The sequence below is a fragment of the Pteropus medius genome, unplaced genomic scaffold, assembly GCF_902729225.1.
Source record: "Pteropus medius unplaced genomic scaffold, Ma_sr-lr_union100, whole genome shotgun sequence".
Classification (NCBI taxonomy): Eukaryota; Metazoa; Chordata; class Mammalia; order Chiroptera; family Pteropodidae; genus Pteropus; species Pteropus medius.
This window is the reverse complement of record NW_024342467.1, coordinates 10,933,978-10,953,809: the sequence shown is the minus strand read 5'-3', so window position 1 is coordinate 10,953,809 and position 19,832 is coordinate 10,933,978. Positions and strand designations below refer to the sequence as shown.

Here is a 19,832-nt window from a genome sequence, read left to right as displayed (position 1 = left end):
GACCAATGACTTAGCACCTAGCACCTCACTTCATTTCTATAATTCCCTTGCTAGCCGGTATTGGCCAAGCCATTTTCTTGGAAGAGAATATTGCCAATGTGGAAAGTGAGGATGGGAGAAACCCAAAGCAGTGCTAACGAACGGGCAGAACTGAACTTTTACACTCCATTTCCTGCTGCCTGCCGTGTGGCCACCAGAATGGATTTAGAGACTGAGAAGTGCCCCCCACAGGTGAGATTTAAAATGCAGCCACAATGATGAATATGTTGTTGCCCGAAATTCCCATAAATAATTTTACATCCTTGATAAGTGAGCCAACATATACCTTTTGGTCCCGTTTCTCAGGTGTTTACTGTGTGTACTAGTCACTTATGTGACTTACACCCCAAAGTGATATTGATGTTTTTGCCGCATTTAACATCTCAGGAAGTCAAGTGCTGAACCAAGACTGCCTTCCCATAGATTTCATTGGAAATGTCATAAAGGTGCCAGAAAGGTAAGTTTTTAAAGTCATGTTTATTGAAACTTAATTTACATTCAGTAAAACTCATCCCAAATTTTACCAAAGCACAATTACCACCAGAATTAAGAACGGCTCCTCAAAACTCCCTCGTGCCCCTTTGCAACCAACCCTTCCCTGGGGAATCCACTGGTTTTCTGTCAAAAGGGTCAAATATGAAGGATATAACTTAGAACAGTCAAAATAACTGTTCTGAATTTAAAATAACTTTTGTAAATTAAAGCACAGTTGACAAAGTTGTCTTAAGATAGTAGAATAGCTAATCTAGTTACTTTGTCAAACTGCAGGCAGGGGCCGGGTGATAGAAAAGCTCCTTTAAATAATGGAATTGAATTCTGTATAAATTCTCTTTGGGGCAGATATGTTCTTACGGAGATTTGTCAACTTCTCAAAATTTACTCCTGCTACCATCATGAAAGGGACAAAGAAAGCGAAAACTTCTCTATATGTCGATCATCACATGTTCAAATACACCTTATCTTCTTTGAAGTGACAATTCTGTTTTTCAAGCACTAGCCCTGTAAAGGAAGTATGACGGCAGGTAATTAGATCAGCAACTGCTAAATAAGATGTGTTATTAAGAAAACAAATACTTTACAAAACTGTAGGTAATAAAATTCCCCAACATATTACATTGTCAACTCAGACACAATGTTCTGACATGAAAACAATTTTTTTTAGTCAAAATCTTAACAATCCATCACCTCAGCCTTCTCTCTGGAAGACTCAAAATCAAAATGGCCACCAATGGAAAAGATAAACATTTTGAAAGATTAAATATCAATCACTTAAACTTTTTTAAAGCGGGAAGGAATGTGACTGCATTTAATAAATTCTTATAAAGTTGGCCTCAGGTAAATCCTTTAACCCATCAGAGCAGAAGCATATCTAATCAGATTAGAGTTCTCATCCTTGGCCAAGAATTCTATTCAACTATTTAATAACTCAGTCCAAATTCTCTCCATTTACCTGAAGTTTGTCAGCATCTTGAACTGGACTGAGCCTGGTAGAAAAATGAGAACAGTGTTAAGAATATCATTTGGTAACTTTGTTTTGATAGTGTCTTTTATTACAGCGACCTACTAGGTACCTTAGATGAAAAGCTACCTTTGAATAGAATTCCTATTTTAAAAAGTTACGTTCTCCAAATTTCCTGACACTTGGGAATTTCCTGTAATATCTGGCCAAGAGTAAAATGAATAGTTCATCAAGTCCCTATACTCTAGGATTCCACTTATTAGAATGTCAGCAGTCACCATCTTCCTCACTTTGTTACATTAGCATGGATTATCAGTTTTAGAAAAAATAAACATTACTGGCAACAGTATTTGCCTAGGAAAAACTGAAACAAATCTTTAAGAGAGTTAAAAAAGCAAAGGAAGCCTGGAAACTTGTTTACCCAGAGGTGGAGTTGAGAACAGTCCTCAGCACTTGCTCAGTCCTTAAATAGACACTGGCTCAAACCCCCCTCTTTGAAGAAATGCCTGGGTCTCTCAGCCCATCTCCCTTTCTCAGATGGAATGTTTAAAGTTTGGCTCAACACCTAAGGCAACTGTAAAATAAAACCTGGGCATTGTATTTCCCTGTGTTGTAGGGCTGTTCACAAAAGACTGAGGTATTGGGGCAGGATATTGTCTATTTGCTTTGGGTCTGTATAGATGGCTGAAGGGGGTTGCCTGGAACACAGCCTACAACTATGCCTTTTTTCCTCTTTATTTTGTTATTTTATTTATTTATTTATTTTTATTTTCTTAAAATTGTTTATTGGGATGACATTGGTTAACACTATTATGTAATTTTCAGGTGTACATTATAATTTGACATCTGTATATTCTAGTGTTTACCACCCAAAGTCCAGTTTCCCTCAGCTACCATATATTTGATCCCTTTTACCTACTTCACCCTCTCCCTCTCCCCCTATATCCGATCCACCACCCCCCTCCTCCCCACTCCCTACCTTCTGGTAACCACTAGTCTATAGTTCCCGTCCATGAGTCTGTGTCCTGTTCATTTGTTGCTTTTAGGTTTATATCCCACATATTAAGTGATAAGACTGACATCCTACTTGGTTGTCTCATCAGTAAAAAAGATCTTTCACAACTCTGAGGCCAACACGTAAACCTCACAAGCTTCACATTTCAAAAGATTACTAAGTGATACCTATGATAGTTACAATGATTCCTTCATTCGCTCACTGAACTCTAAATCTAAATCTTTACAAATTCCACGAAATTTGGACAGTAACCCTTTCTACAGCAGTTACTGGATACCACCAGTAACTAATACTTAAAATGCCCCCCGATGCCGACAGGAGCCTCGCGTAAATTTAGTGCTTCCTTGAGACGAAAGGTTCTCCAGCGCAGCCTTGCACGTTTCTCTATCTTGGTGGGCTCCAGTGGTTCAGATTCTCCCCAGAACAGAAAACCAAGGTGGCCTCACTCCCTGAAAATGTTATCCGCTCCCGCCAAGAGTCACCCCAGACCTTTAAAAAAAAAAAAGCCCAACTACCAGCGCAGTGTCAACTGAAGGGCTCGGTGGCGGGGACGTGGCTGTGTGGGCGAAGTTAGCTCGGCTTGTTGCTAACACCGTTATTACAACGCTCCCCACGGAAGCTTAAAGCGTTTCAGATCGTGCCCTCACCCACTTCCGAAACCGGCTCTGTCGGAGTCACCAGAACCCCCGGGCAGGCAGGGCCGGGGTGCGCCAAGAACCCCGACACCGCCCTGGGCTCTGCGCCTCCACCCTGGGCCCGTTGGTTCTCGAAATACAACTTTATATTTGAAAGGAGCGTGAAGCTCCCTGTGGCCCGGATCCCAGTGGCGCGCGGGCCACTGGGGGAGGGGAACCCTAGGCTCCACGGGGGTGTCCCCACTCAGAGGGGCCATCCCAGAGGCTCCCCGGTCTCGGCGGTCCGGACGAGGCGAGAACGGGGACAAGGAGGGGCGCACCTACTAAGTGTCACCGGGGAGACCCCAGGCCACGTGGCCGGGCCGGCGTCAAGCCAGGGGACACTCACCGAGTCGCGCGCCGCTGCCGAAAAGGGAGGGCATCGGAGAGACCAAGTTTAAAAAGGGCCTGGGCCGTCAGCACCCGTAGGCAGCCAACCAAAAAGTGGCCCAGGCGCCCCTCCCGGCCGCTCCCCGCCCCGCCTCGCCCCGCCCGGCCCCGGCCCCGCCTGGCCGCGCCCGCCCCCGCGCCCCGAGGCCCTCGCGTTCCCCCTGCCGGCCGCCCGGGGACTGCGCGGCGGGCGACGCGCAGGTCTCCCAGCCCCGGCCCGGAGCCTGGGACTCCCGAAAATCCACCCCAAACACGCCCCTGCACGTGGTGTCCATTTACTGCGCTGCAGGTTCCGTGAAATTCCTGGCAGTCCAATAATGTTAAGTGTCTCCGCTCCCAGTATCCCACGCCTCCCCCCAGGGCGCTCTGCAAGTCACAGACGCCCCGCGGGACGGAGCCCGCCCTCCCAGGCCTTGCTCTTATTTGGAGTTTTATCCTTAATCTGTCCTTGGAATTTTGAGATTTGGAGCTTCCTAGAAACTGTAGCACAAAATTAATTAATTTTGTTCGAAGGGATTGTTTAGTGCAACAAATATTTATCTACCGAGTGTTGACTTTGTCCCAGGCATTGTGATGGGTGCTGGCAGTGTGAAGTTGACTAAGAAACTGCCCCTGCCCTCAAGGAACTTAAAGTGAGGGTCGCTCCTTGGTAGAAGGCCACACAATGTGCCAAGGGCAGAGCACAAAGCCACCAAGCCCAGCCCGCTGAGGGGTCAGTGGCAGCTTCCAGGCTGGGTGGATACCTGCTCCGAATCCAGCATTACCAGCAGGAAGCTGACAGCAGCACATCAAATATAGGAGAAGGAAAACTCAAAGAGGCAGAGAAAGTTAAAGAAGAATCACAGAGTAGAAGGGACTTTACAGGGCATCCAGAATTTTCTCTGATAGAGTAGAGCCAGTCTTAGGCTGTTCTCTAAAAGCAGAGTCGGAATGTATGGTGGAATGTAAGGCTCCGTGAAGGCTCTGTTTCCTTCTCTACTAGATCCCTCAATTCAGCAGATTGCCTGGAATATGTTTGGGTAGCGGAGAAGAGACTCTGGTGAAAGAGATTCTACATTTATCCTCCAAAGTAGTCGCGTATCATACCATAAAACTCTTTAAGGCTCCCAATTGTGGTAGCAGTGGGGTCTTAGCCCCAGCTGTAATTTGCCAGTCACCCTGAGTATGAATTTATCCGTGCATTCCCAGTACATGGCCTAGGGCTTAGGGCTTGGTGCAGTCAGTGCGTGATACAACCTGTTGGATTTCCTTTCTTGGTGTGTATTTGGCCTGCCTTTCACACATATGATGAGCTACCTGTAGATCAGGCATCCCAGGGCCCTGGGAGGCATTGGACCCCTTTTTGGCTAGTTTTGCTGTTAGTGGACCAGAGCCTCCTCAACCCATGTTTCTCTGTGGAGAAACTTCTTCCAGATACTACCCCTAGCCTCTGCCCACCCTTTCCTCATTCTCTTCCAGAAAAGGAAGGAATTTCAATAAAATTCTGTGCTAACATGAATTTTGAGAGCATGCAAACTTGAGTAGGCTTGTTGGTTTCCATCCTATGCCTGTCCCTTGTTCCGGATGGAATAGGCTAAGATTCTTTCCTGATGGGAGGGGAGACAGGGTATAAGAAGTGACTGCCATTGATGCTTTTCTTGGTTCTATGTACAGTCAACTGGGAAATTACAAGTGTCACTACCTTTACCTTTGTGTTTTATCGATGGTCCAAACCAAGCAAAAGATGATTTTTCTTATTAGCCCTGCCAATAACACGATCCTGCATTTTACTCACTTTAAAGTTTTTGTCCCCACATATGTTATGGCAGGTGACATCCAAAGGCTCATTTTTCTCATTAGAGGGCTGTCCGCTGTGAGGATTCACATTCTTTCTCTTTCCTCACTGCCTGGGATCAGGATAAGGAAACGGTGACCGAAGGTCTGGACTGAGAAGGGGAGGAGGACAGACTCAGGTCTAAGACACCATCTCATCAGTAGAGAAGCTGACACTTTAATTTCCATTCCGTCTCTTATGTCTGAGTTATTTCTGAATGTGGAAGGGGAAGAAAGCCATTACTTACGACCCTCCCCAAATCCTGCAGTTGCCTGGTCCTCATTCCCAGGAGATCCTACGACTTGCGATTCTCAATGGACTAATATCAGACAAGGATCTGGGACATTTGCTTTCATAAATTAGTTGGCCCATTCATTTACTTGTGTCTTTGTGTTTAGTGCACATTTTATTGTGTTTCTGTAGTGCAGAGTCAGAAGATAAAGCAACTGTAGACATCTATGATTTAAATGATCACTCTAGTTGGGTAACACTTTAATTGGTGTCACTGGACCGTTGGCTGTATGCAGGTCTTGGCCCAGCACCCTGCCTTTTCTAAGCAGCTGTAGGCTTGTTTTCAAGCCAAGAGAGAACGTCTGCCCTTGCTGAGGCCTGTTGGTTTTATCTGCCTAAATAAACCTGTGTGGCTGTAATTAGTGGGTGTGTAACTAAGTTTCCTGGAAGCCCAGGGATATGAACCCCCACCTGGATACAGATAGAGTAATTGAAAAGTCCTCTCTCAGGTTTATTATTTACAAACCTAAGTACTGTCGGGCACAATTTTTTTTTTAAGGAAACATCTGAATTAAAATATAAAATAGAATTCTATTTAGTTACATATTCAATATGTCACCTTTATTGATAAGAATGATCTGGTTTGTTGTAAAATAAGTAAAATAAAAACATTCTTTAACTCCGCACCTTTTTGCAACTAGCCTCTCATTTCTCCGTTTCTCTTTGTAGTGAAACTCTTCAAAAGCATTGTCCATGTTTGTCTTTAATTCTTCTCCTCAATTCTTCTCTGAATGGAATTATGTTAGGCAGCCACTGAGAGGGTCCTCAATGACATCTCCTTGTGTGATCACCTCCCTTGAGTGTGGGCTGGCCTAGTGCATTTCTTTTAATGAATAGAATCAGCAAAAGTTATGAGATGGTATATGAAAAGATGCTCCACATCATGTGTCATTAGGGAATGAAAATTAAAACAATGCGATACTGCTTTACATCTATTATCCAAAACACTGAGTGGACATGACAAAGAGCCTCTTCTGGGATGGAGAATAATTGCAGATGAGCTTTGTTCAGTTGTATATTTATGTGATTGTTCAAACCAACATGTCAGGCTTAAATTTCAAGACGGATTGTGACTGCTTAATTTCTGTATATAAAATCTAGGCTGCCTGAACCCCATGCAGGCAATTATAATAAATGCCTTTCATAGAAACGATGATAAATATGTGAAGCCACTTGATTACACTATCTTTTCTGATGAATGAATATTTATGACCCACATTTGGAAGGCTGGAAGTAGCTGCCAGGCCCGTCCAAACTTGTGCTGGGTAACCGAATGAGCGTTGCCACAAATGGCTTCTCCTAAATTATGCTTTAAGCTTTAGAAAAATTATAATGAAACAATGGGTAATCCTTTTGTTCTCTCCAGAGATGTAAATTCCTAACCCCTGAAGTGACTATGCCTCTGTGTGGCCATGACTATCCCACTTTGAAGGGGAGCAGCAGGGTCTGCTCAGCGTCTTCTGCTACCATCCTGTGTCTTTTCTCCTCTCTTTGCCAAATATAGCCTTTGAGTTGGGTCAGTGTCATCACAAGTGCTGTATGTGCTGTATGGAGAGCCGACTAAGATTCTGTATTTCTTTTATTGCTGATCTGCACCCCCTTAAGAGTCAGCATTTTGCTAGGGGCTTTTATATGTTACTCGAGTCAAGTAAATTTATTCCAATTCTATCTATCTATCTATTTATTTATTATTATTTATGCTTACAGCACACCTGGTCTTCCTAGGTGGTCTCCCATCCAAGTACTAACCAAGCCCGACCCTGCTTAGCTTCCGGGATCAGACATCGGGCTTGTTCAGGGTGGCATGGCCATAGACCATGGACCGTGGCTCTACTGGGGTGTGAACCCAGGACCTTCTGTATGTAAAGCAGATGTGCTAACCGCTACACTATGAAACCACGTCCCAGATTCAATATTTTAAACAGGTAATATTTTGAGGTAAATGGTCAGTCTATTTTTGTAAAAGGTTCAATTTTTCCAGTTTTCCTCTCCCTTCCCCTCTCGGTTTCATGGCATCTGGTGAAGATATGTGGGGAGGTGTTTACGGCACAGTAGGGGAGACAGGCCAACACTAATATTCCACATTCCAAGTGACTTTTGCTGAAGTGGGGGTGGCCTTGGGCAGTGACCCCTGAGATGTGACTGTTGCCAGCCCTGGCTGCTGAAACCTGCGACCTGGTCACTCATGACCACACTTGCTCTTGGTCTGGGCAGATCTTGGGACTCTGACCTAGACTGCTAACTACAGTATCGCCTGCCCTGGCCACCCCATCTAAAATGCTCCCTCCTTCTCTTGTTTCCTGTTTCCTTATTCTGCTTTCTTCATGGCATCTATCTATTTATCCAGCCATCTATCTATCTCTCAAAGGGCTTCCTTCAGTTAAACTTTAAGTCTCCTTCAAGATTATTTACTTAGAGGTGTCCCGTCCTCTGGCAAGGTGCATAATTATATCTCTCACTCTCTCTGTCTGTATCTCCACCTCCATCTCTACACCCTTCCCATACCCCTGCCTAAACCTCTGCCAATATATCAATTAAAAACATAGACTCTGAAATTCAGTTTCCTGGGTTCCAATCCTTGTTCTATTCCTCATGAGCTGTGCGCACTTGGACAAGTTACTTAGCCTGACTAGGCCTTGGTTTCCTCATTTGTAAGTTGAGGACAATAACAGCACCTACCACATAGGTCATGAAAAAGACAAAATGAGTTTCTGTGTGGAAAGGGTTTAGAAGAGGGCGCGACACATGGAAAGCATCGTTGCTGCTACTTTCTATTTTATTTTATTTTATTTTATTTTATTTTATTTTATTTTATTTTATTTTATTTTATTTTATTTTATTTTATTTGTTTCTAATATATAGTACCTTGGTTAGACATTTATACAGTTTATAAAATGATCCTCCTAATTGTTCCTTCTCTCCTCTGGTTTCGTTGCTGCTGTTTTTATCATTGACTGCCTTCCCTATTAGAATACAAAGTCCACGAAGGCAGAAACTTTGCCTCTATTTTTTATTGTTGTATCTCCTGGTCCTTAAGTACCCATAGCGGGTACTTAATAACTGTTTTTTTTGTTTTGTTTTGTTTTTTTGGATGAATAAATAAATAAATAGATGGAGAAATAAAAAAGAGAAAAACAGTACATTTAAAAATAATATATGACCCCCTTTCACATTCCTTCTAGTAAAAGTCGATGTCTCTCTCAAGATTGTTTACTCCTGTTTAGGGTTTTCCTATCCTCCAGGAAGGTGAAAACTAGATTTTAGTCTTTAACGGAGTTTTCTATCCAAAACTACCCTATCCCAGGGCCTCCAAGTTTGTTGAGTAACCTGGTCGCGGGGGATCAGGAGTTCCTACTCCTTCCTCAGAGTTTTGGCTAATGTCTAACCTTGACTACAACACTGTTCTCTACTGCTCTGAGTGGCGTCTGGGTGGGATACTTAGTGTGGCCGCTCCACGGTGTGTAAGCATTGGGAGAAGACTCCGAATAGCTCTTTTTGAGTTGGGAATTTATACTCGGTCCAATCAATTGTGGCCAATGATGGGTCACACCGGGCAGAGATGCCAAGGACCCACCCCTATGGGTGAGGAGGGCAGTTAAGATGATCACGGTGAGCTGACACCTCTCTCAAAGTGTCCAGCAATTCCTTAGGCTAAATTCTGAGAAGTAGAACTCCTGGGTCCGAAGGCATAACCGTTCACCTGGTTGATGCCCCCAACGGGGAGCCTGGTGAACCACGCGCCGTGGTGCTTTAAACTGTCTGGTATTCTTGCTGGGGTAGCTGGCGCCCTTTTGAGCAAGCTGTGCATAGCGAGCGACTCTGCAGGAGGAGTCACCTATTTCCTTAGGAAAAAGGCTTTCGGTCTTTCCAAGTTCTGCAGCGTAGAGCTTGAAAAAAATGTAAAGGCAGGTGTTGGTTACATTGTTGTCTTCTTGGAGAAATTCAAAGTGAAGTTCCTTTTGGGGAAAAAAATAAAACCTGCCCTCTGCTTTCCAGCTCAGGTGAACCAGTGCACATGTGCCTTTTGGTGTCATTCTGGTAAGTGGAGGCCAATATTTTGACTATCACTCCCGAGTAAGACCCCTTTGGAACATCTGGTTTTCAACTTAAATTATGTCTCAATGTGTTCAACAGGATGATTTGCCTGAAAAATGTGCTATTACCAAGGGGTCAACCTCTCAAATGGGTTATTAAGCTGTTTATTTAAGTGAGGCAGAATGGCTGTTAAATGCAAATGTTTTATTTATCATGACACTGTGTGGCACACCTTCTGACAATCATCTGTGACTGGATAAGAAAACAGATGTGCCCAGAAAGTCATTTCCTTTTAAATAAAAAGTAATATGGATTAGAATGCAGATCTCTTTGATGCTCCTTAAATTGTGATTGAATCTGCCATGAGATAACTCCTACTCCTTCTGACTATAGACAGAGGATGACGGTATTGGCTCTAGGTGATAGTCATACTTGCCAATCTTTTATCTGCACAGTGGATTCCACTAAAGTAGGTAGGGCTCCATCTGTCATCTCATCTAACCCTGAAGATAACTGGTAGGTAACTAGAGCTGGTGGTAATCCCAATGTTGCAAATGAGAGAGCCCAGACAGGAGGGCTAAGTGACCTGCCTGACGTCAAACAACCAGTGAGCAGCAGACCCGGATGAGAACTCATTTTGATCCTCCAGCCACAGATTTCCTGCTAGCATCTTGATCGTGGTTACACAGTTTGGCGCATAGCCAGTCTTAACCACGGAGTCAAAGACTGAGCACCCACAGATAGACACTGTTATTAATTTTTAGTAATTTTAAGAAAATCTGAAATAGTTTGCCTTCCTAGGAGACAAGCTAAATAAATTATTTATTAAAACTACTACTTTGAATATATAAAAAGCGAAGCTACGTACCGATATGGAATAATCACTAAGAAACATTCTTAATACTTTTTATTTTGACATACTTTAAGACTTACAAGAAGTTACAAAAATTGTAGAGAGAGTTCCTGGCACACAGAAACTCTCTCTTCACTCAGTTTCCCCCAGGATCACATTATATATAACCATTATACATTGTTGAAACCAGGAAATTGACAATGATACAATACTAGTGACTGAAATAAAGACTTTATTCGGGTTTCTAAGAAATATTTTTAAATAAAAAAGAAAGGTACAATAGTGAGTGTATAATATACATTCTATTTATTTTAAAAGAGAGGGAAAGGACATGTGAGTGTGTGTTTATTTGCTTCCACATGCCTAGGATATATCTGGAAAAGTACGTAAAAAAACTAAACACATTGACTTTCCTTCAGGAAGAAAAACTGGGCAGCAAGGTGCCAAAGAGGCAAAGAGAATTTGAACTGCTATGTTCTTTTGTGATAATCTATTTTTTAAAAAAGGGAATGAGGAATCTTTTTATGTGTCCATACAAAATAATTTCTAAATTATATTTTTAAAGTGATAAACACAAAGTAAATAAGTGTGTATGCATCCCATTTACTGCCTCTTCCCATCCCACCAAAAAAGGGTGGAGTGGGAGGAATGTGTACCTTTGCTTTCAGATGCAGAGATTTCTCTGGAAAGACATATAGGAAACTGGTAACATCGGTTTGCCTCCAGGGATAAAAATGGGCAGCAGGGGACAGAAGTGGGAAGGAGACCTTGTACAATATACCCCTTTGTGCCTTTTAAATATAAACTATGTGAATTTATTTCCTTTTCAAAAAAAGAAAAAGAAAGAAAGAAAATTGAAAAAATGAAACCCTAAAAATAAATTGCTTTCACCTTATAATTTTTTTCCCCCTTCTAAAATATTCGTCAGCTTTTCAGCTCCTCTCTGGCTAAAATCCAAATTTCTTAACTTGACATTTGGATTCTTTTTATAACTTGGTCTCATTATTTCCTGCCTGGAGCTTTCTGTTCCACCTAAAGCATTTCACTCCCTATACTCATAATTGTGTACTTCCTGGCATTTCTTTATTCTTCTCTTCCTCTTCCCCAGCCACCAGAAACCAGCTTAGGTTCCCGCCTGTAAAGTTTCCCTGAACAGTCCAGCCCTCTGTGACTTTTCTCTCTTTGAAATTCCTATAACAATACATTATCTACCCTAGACATTTTGGCTCTTATCACATACCTTGGATGTATGCACTCTGTCCCCAGATAAGATCGCCAAATCCTTGTGGGCAATGGCCAAGTATGACAGTTTTCTGAAACTCCCTTTTCCTGGCAAGGACTTACCCTTGGTTGACATCCTAGTGATGCTTTTTACTAATCTCTTCTTTGTGGAAATTTTATTCCATGCATATACTTGCTTAATGCTTGCTTAAGAATTCCAAGCTGTATCATGACAATAAAGAATAGTGTATCCACCCAAAAACACCCAAGCGGAAAAAGAGGACAAAGTAAGAGTTAAAATTCAAGGGCATGATGTTTGAATAGCAATATCTTTTTAAATATAACATTTTAAAATATAACATTTCTGGAAAACAAAATGCGCAATAACATTTTTCCTTCTTCTTCATGTTGACCCATGTATTCGGCTGAGTTTTGGAAAGTTGACCCTATTTTCCTGGTTACGTGGTGAATTAATGAGCTTTTCTGATAGATTATCAACTGGTTCTTGAGGCTCTCATTTTGAGCAAATGGCAGAGTTGGATTTGGGCACCCCTATCTCAGATCCACGTGACTTCTGAGTCTGCATTCTTTTCTTCATGGCAACATATATTTGTTAGATTCCCTCCACCTAATGCAGTGTATTAAGATATAATGGAGACTAAGTGTGAACTATATTCCTGGAGGAGCTTATACTCAATTGCACATTGCATTAGTCTGTCCCTTGCCCACTTTATGGCTATGTATGTAATAGATGCAGCCAGGTCCTGGGAGGGTTTAGAATTGGAGAAAAAACTTCTGAAAAAGGTTGATCTTTGAAACTGAAGCCAGCAAGAATGAAGAAGCAAACAACAAACTATCAACAAGAATAGCTATGACTTACATTTGATTAAGTCTCTACTTATCTAGGCACTTTATTTCTGGTATATGATCTTTTTATCTTTACAAGAACTGATTGAGATGGGCACTATTGTTATCCTTTTTTACAGACGAGAAAAGAGACTCAGAGACATTAAACAACTTGACCATGATCATACAGCTAAGTGATAGAGCCAGAATTTAAAGGTAGACCCTTTGCCCTTGGGTTCCTATGCTAAATCTTGACTTTATGTTATTGTTTTTCCAAAGAGCAGTTATAGCTGCCAGCCCCCAAAAGACACATGGACCACCAGAAATCAGTGAGTTATAGGAAACATGCTCTTTATTCAGCCAGCTTGGTCTGCCAGGGGTACGCAGACCCCAAATTAAGCAGCCCCAAAATGTAGAGGTACAAGGTTTTTAAGCCCTAAATCCCTTTCCTCATTCTGTCTTAAACACAAAGGTCTATTTTTCTCCTATTCACTACCTGTCAACCCACAGGTCGGTTGTGCAAGCGGGGGGTACAGAAGCAGAAAGCTTGTTGTTAGAATGTTATGTTCCCATGGGTGATAGCCTATGTTCCCATGGGCGATAGCCAAACAGGAATTTTCCAGCCAGCACACAGTCACATGACAAGTAACTTATTAATATACTTGTCTTAATCCAACTAGATCACAAAATCTTTAAGCGAAAGACTGTATCTCATTTTCTTATGTTTCTCCACACCTGACCCATAGCACAGGGAGCTATATATTATCAGTGCTCAGTATTCCAGAATGAATAAATGCATAAATGGCTTTTATGGCTTATAAATGTGTGTTAATAAGACCATGATGTTCAAATTCAAAATTCGACAAACCAGCTATGTACCAGGTAGTGTGAAGTGGTGCAAAGAGCATGTATTTTGCAGAACCATACATACGTGATGTCCTTGAGTGCCTGGCACATGGAGGTGCCCAATACATGGTACTTTTATTAATACAGTTACACGACTGATTTACTTTTTCATGCACACAATCATGTTAGGTAGTGGGTTAGTCAGCTCAGGCTGCCATAGCAGAATACCACAGACCAGGTGGCTTAAACAACAGAAATTAATTTTCTTCCAGCTCTGGAGGCTCAGAGTCCCAGATCCAGGTGCAGGCAGGTGAGGTCCCGATTCCTGGCTTGCAGAGGGTCTCCTTCTCACTGTACCCTCATGAGGCCTGTCCTCTGTGTGCGCACCTGGAGGAAGAGCTCTGGTGTCTCTCTCTCTTCCTATAAGGTCCCACCCTTATGACCTCATTTAACCTTAATTTCCTTCTTAAAGGCCTGATCTCCAAACCCCTCCAGGGGGAGTTGAGGCTTCAATATACGAATTTGTGGGGCAGGGGTGGGGTTGGGGGTGGGGTGGGGTAGGAGGAGGATGGGGACACACACAATTCAGTCTGTAACAAGTAGTTACTCTTTTTATTTTACAAGTGTGGAAATAGGTACTGAGAAGGGTGGTTCCTGTTCTTCCGTGAAGCCCTGCTGTGCTCTCAGAAATGTCCACCACCCATATTTCAATAGGGTTTTTTCCTTCTTGCAACCTGAAAAAGCTCAGCCATTTAATCTACTCCAGAGGTATTTTCTTCCTAAGAAAACAGTCAGTAGCATCTTTTCTTTGGATGGTGCTAATAAAAGTTGATTTTTTCTCCTAAGTTTCTCCCCTTTACGCCTCCCCTTCCCTTCTGTTATTTTATAATTAGCTGAGTCCATGGGGTTTATAATAAAATTGATTAGTTCTGCTTTCTTCTACATCACAGCGTTGGAGCCACAGCATGGCTAGGCTCACCGACTTTGGAAGGCGTTCAGTTTACAGCAAACTTTAGGTGGATTATCTTGTTGCCCTCTCACCATAAAGCATGTCATTCTCCATTTGATGATTTTAATATCATTAGAACTCAATATTCTCTACTTCATAGCTTTGCTACTTGTGCCTTTTACTACTTCCTGTCTTGTATTCTTTCAGTCTTACCAGCTTCAGTCAAATTGTTACTTCTTGCTGTCTGAGTTTAAATCTCACTTAGAGAGGGTCTGATTGATTCAGCCAGCCAGCATCCATTTAGGTCGCAGGCCGGCTTTTGGTCTAATCACATGTGTTGGTCTAGGACAATGGAAAGAGTTCTTTTATCTATCACAGCTTGAGGAAAATATTCTTCAAGAATACACAATGGCTTTCTTCTAGTCCTGCAAATACTGTAAGGCAGTCCAGTATTGTGGTTAACATTCAAGTTCTAGAGCAAGAGTGTCTGGGTTCAGGCCCTACTTCTAGCACTTACCAGCTATATGAGCCTTGGGCAAATTTTCTTCACTTTCATGTGCCCCAGTTTCCACATCAATAAAGTGAGGCAGCTAATACAGTCCCTACCTCACAGAGTTGTGAGGATTCAGCAAGTTAAGGCATGTGAGCACCTACCCCAGTGCACACATATCCCAGAGCCCAGTGAGGTTTGATTATCATTTCTAATTGATCGTCTGAGTGTTCTTGCCCACCAGGAAGGAGAATGTCAGTCCGCCTCCACCCTCCCTCTCACCCCCCCATATCTCTAACTGCTAATTTACAAGTAAACATTTTCAATATCTATTTTGTGGCTGATTAAGTAACATGATTAACTAAGGCTGTTAAATTCATTCGCCATCTCCACAAATGTTATATATACAGTCCTTGGGGATATAAGATTAATGAGACAGAGTCTCTGCCTGTAGTCTATCTGGGGAGATAGTCATGTAAATAAATAGTGATCCATCAACCAGAGAGTGGTGGCACCATGGAGGAAGTATTTGCCTTGCCCTGGAAGGGGACAGTATCAGGGTGGGGGAAAGTACATCTTGGAGGAGACACTTGGCTGGACCTTAAAAAAGAAAGGAGGTGGAGTGGGAGGGCATTTCTGGGAGAGGTAATGCGATAAGGTGCCTTCAAGGACTGTGTAGGTTGTGTAATGCTGCGGTCCCCTACCTTTGTGGCACCAGGGACCAGTGCTCCTATGAGATTCTAACGCCTGATGATCTGAGATGGAGCTGAAGTGGTGATGCTAGCGCCGGGGAGCGGCTGCAAATACAGATAAGCTTCACTCGCTTGCCTGCCGCTCACTTCCTGCTGTGCGGCCTGGTTCCTAATAGGCCGCGGACCAGTACCAGTCTTCGGTCCAGGGTTTGGAGACCTGTGATTTAGAAGACTAAATTGTGATGTTGACTACAGTGTGTAGGTAGTAGGGGTGGAGACCAGAGGTAAGTAGTTCAGTTCACTTCTTGCTATTATTATAGTCTACTCTATGCTAAAGGCCATGAGGACCTGAACCAGGAAGGCTTATCAAGAGCAAAATGAGAGATTCTCAATCTTTTTTTCTTCGATAACAGATGTTTCGAAGGATACATAACATACCTCCAGTCATTTTAACGTTGCCTGAATCCCCAACCTTATGTGTAGGAATCATTGTGGAGGTGAATCTATATAATCTAGACTTTGTGGAAATCAAGAAGTAAAACTACTAACTCAATAAGTTGCACAAATTCAAAACCGGGCAGTCATTTTTGACCACCTGTTTCAGCTTTGCCCTCCATATTAATTTGGCCAAGAAGTCCCATTGATTTTACGTCCTGGTGATTCTCAAATTTATTTTCTCATCTCCAATTTGACCATCATTGGCTTCTTCAAAAAAGTTCCTTGACTTTTCTAGGCAGTGTCCCCACCTGCATTCCCATCATATTCTGTGTGTAACTTTATTGTAGGACTTAACACATTTGCATTTCATTGGAATCCTCAGTTTATTCATGTCTTTTCCACTCAAACATGAAATTCTTAAGGGTAATCCCTTTAAAAAAATATTGTTTCTCTAGTGCCTACCATACAGGAAGGCTCAATGAACGTTTGATGAGGGCAAATGAACTTCGTATTGTTTAGCCCAACTGACAGAAAAGCATCCTTATTTTGTATTAGGCATTTGGGTAAAAAGATGAGGAACAGTTTCCTTATCTGTAAAATGAAGCCTATAAAAGCTATATTACTCCTTATAAGAATTAGTAAAATAAGCTTTATGCAATGCAAGCTTAAATTCTTTAAAGGATTAAAACAAACTATTGTATTTGAAACACTTCGAGCAGTGACAGGCATAGTAGACACAGGTCGTTATTGTCATGACGATGAGCCAACCATAGGAATAGCCATAAAGCCAGGGGAAATTTTTAGGTGCCATCGGGAACTTTAAGAGTTTAACAGAAAATGTCATCATGTATATTGCGGATGAGCCAGTAAAGGCTTCAAGGTCAAACCTTAGAAATCTGTTACAGCCTTAGAAGTTAAATCCCTGACCTCAGGTCAAAAACTCAAATACCAAGAGCAGCCAGGCAGTTATTGAATCAGAAGTTGGGAACTCTGGCTACACCTTAGAATCACCTCGGAAACCTAGGGCCAGGCTCCACTCCAAAACTCATCAGAATTCCTAGCAGTGGGTCCCCAGCAGGAGTATGCCATTAAACCTCTTTAGGTGATCTAATGCGCAGCCAGGGGTGAGAATCCCCGCAGTTCTAAAGAAGAGGGCGAGATGGGTGAACAGGAGGGTTATACTTCTGTTGACTATTGCAGTGGGATTCGCTAGCTTCTCAGTAATTTACGATGTTAAAAAACAACAAAAACACAACCAAACACTGAGTGTCAAAGAAAACATGGTTAGGAGCCCTACTGGGCGTCAGTTAGTAACCTTCCTTGCAGTTTACCCTATAGCTTGTAGAAACAAATTAATACTGAGAGGTTTAACTTGCCCAAGGTTACACAGCAAGTCACTAAGAATCGGGACTAAAACGCAGTCATTTTTAATTAAGTTCCTGCAATGTCAGGCAAGGACCACTGAAGGTGACATTTAAAAAATGTGTAAGACTGTGGGAAGAAAGAAGGCCTTCAGGACTGAAGGACACCCAAGAGCAACTCCTCAAATATCCCGTAAACAATGAAAGCAGGACATTCCTAAAACGTGCGGAAAGTGAACTCCGCCTCTGAGCGAGAACCGATCACGCATGCGCCTTCAGTAGGCGGTGCCACAGAGAGGCGAGGCATGTCCAGGGCGAGAAATTACGACCTCTGCTGGAGACGCTCACGACTCCTGCCGTAAAGGCCGTGTTTGGCGCTTGCGCACCTCCTTCCCCCTTCCCCCACCCCCGCCCCCGGATTCCGGACGCGGTAGCTGCTGTGGAGGGTCTCCTCTGCTTCTTTCGGGCCGTCGCCATGGTGAAGCTAAGCAAAGAGGCCAAGCAGAGACTGCAGCAGCTTTTCAAGGGCGGCCAGTTTGCCATCCGCTGGGGTTTTATTCCTCTCGTGATTTACCTGGGTCAGTGGGAGAAGAACCTTGGAGGAGACAGGAGGGAAGGGGATGCAGAGGCTGCGACTCCATTTTTGGCTTCTGATGGGGAGAGGGAAACGTGACCACGTTGTGCAGGTCCTTTGAGGCAGTTCCTGTTCCATCTACTGTTTTTATGGTCTGTAACAAGTCATGTAATCCTTCCTATTCTGTTTTTACATCTGTGAAATGGAGGTGACGTAGTTTTCAGGGTTGTTGGGAGAGTTAGACTACCTGATGTTTGTTTAGGTGACACATTTTACTCTTTGTCACTAGATGGGGTTTCAGGGCGTTTGTCCTCACCTCTCCAGGTGAGCCTAAGTGGAAAGAGGCCTGTAGACGTGGATATGCCACTGTCTTGAAGCATGGTTATAACAGTTGTTGGATGCTTCTGTTTTCTAACCTGTACAATGAAGGGTTTGGATGATTTTATTATAGATACCATTTTACAGGTGAGGAGACTGAGTCGTAGAGAAGTTTTATTCCTTGAAGTTCTATTTCAGCTGTTAAATGGGGGAATTGTGAACTCAAGCAATAGCGCGTGAAGCCATACTCTTAACCAATATGCTGTACTGCAAAAATTTATAAGTACTCAGGCAGATATTTTCACCTAGGGCTGCATATTGGGACTGCGTCCTATTTCTAGCCTTGTGTAGTTTGTTTTTTGTTTTTTGTTTGTTTTTTTAATCTCATTGCTCTACTCAGGCAAAGTGTCGGTTTGAGCATAAAGTTTGATATTTTCTAAAACTCAGTTTCACACTTAAAAATCTTATGGTTTTAACAAGGGACTGCTTTCTGTTTGTTTTAGGTGTCACGCATTGCTCAAGAGAAGGTATACTCAATCTTGACAGCCTTTGTCTATGCTGGACGTTCTTTAGCCAACTGATTACCTAGTAATGCTTAAGTATTCAGGACTCAAAAATATCTTTTTCTTCCCTTATTTCAAATGCCATTTTTTAAAAAAGCATTACCCAGGAAGAAGGTAGTTTGCCCTCTATACTGATTAGTCCTGGACATAATCTCATACTCGTGAAGATTTGAGACTGTTCTGTAGCACAGGTAAATCTAGATAGAGTTGGTAGGTCTGGATATCATTCTAGCTACCCTAGGTTGATTTAAGAAGAAAAGAAAGTCTTGATTGTAAAATTCTTTGCTGGTGTTTTAATTAGTATTTATATTCTTTCCTTTCTTCCCCTCCTCCAGGATTTAAGAGGGGTGCAGATCCTGGAATGCCTGAACCAACTGTTTTGAGGTACTGTTCTTACAAATAGATGTTTCAGGGCAAATGTTCATATATTAGTACTGAATCATTGGGAAGCAGAAGGTAGTGGTGGTTGGCACTGTAATGAGGCTTTACCAGTCGGTGCAGTTTTGGGCTGTTGGGAAACTGGCAGCAGTTTGCGAGGCAGTCTAGCTTATGTTAACAAGTAAGTACTTTCTCTCCCCTTCCTAATTTTTATTTATTGCACCATGTTATAACCATAATGAAGTATATTTTTAAAAAAAGAACCATCATCCTTATTACTTTAAAGTTTTTAATTTCTCACATTTCTGCCTATCCTTATCCTTTTATATCATTCTAATAAGAGTACATAGGATTTTATTTTCTTCACCTAAAATTAGAGTTGATGTCCCATATATTTTCCAGTTGTTGATCACTTAGGTTTTTCAGTTTTTCAGTATTTTGCATAAAAATATAATGAACATTTTTATGCACATCGATTTTATAGGTTTGACATTTCCTTATAATAAATTCTCATGGGATTAATAGGTCAAAGTGTGTGAACAGTTGTGGCTCTGAAAATGCACTGTCAGGTTCTTTTCTCAGAAACA

At 42.3% G+C, this 19,832-nt stretch overlaps 1 protein-coding gene, 1 long non-coding RNA gene, 1 other non-coding gene and 1 pseudogene across 3 annotated transcripts in view; 1 reads left to right on the top strand and 3 right to left on the bottom strand.

Moving 5' to 3' along the window:
* Window positions 1-497: 497 nt before the first annotated feature.
* Window positions 498-3,639, bottom strand: LOC120602337 (uncharacterized). Its single transcript, XR_005652708.1, has 3 exons — window positions 3,537-3,639; window positions 1,490-1,523; window positions 498-1,038 (listed from the first exon to the last, which is right to left on the bottom strand). It is a non-coding gene; the product is annotated as an uncharacterized LOC120602337 (long non-coding RNA).
* On the bottom strand, window positions 1,366-1,439 carry LOC120602671 (small nucleolar RNA SNORD93). Its single transcript, XR_005652811.1, has one exon. It is a non-coding gene; the product is annotated as a small nucleolar RNA SNORD93 (small nucleolar RNA).
* Window positions 3,640-7,379: 3,740 nt separating the features above from the next.
* LOC120602639 (uncharacterized) lies at window positions 7,380-7,497 on the bottom strand (annotated as a pseudogene).
* A 10,309-nt stretch (window positions 7,498-17,806) lies between these two features.
* The window catches only part of TOMM7 (translocase of outer mitochondrial membrane 7), a 5,640-nt gene continuing 3,614 nt past the window's right edge, over window positions 17,807-19,832 (top strand). Inside the window, exons 1-2 of the mRNA XM_039862526.1 lie at window positions 17,807-17,990; window positions 19,203-19,251. Coding sequence (XP_039718460.1) covers window positions 17,888-17,990; window positions 19,203-19,251 — 152 coding nt within the window. The 5' untranslated portion in view covers window positions 17,807-17,887. The remainder of the gene's footprint in view (window positions 17,991-19,202; window positions 19,252-19,832) is intronic.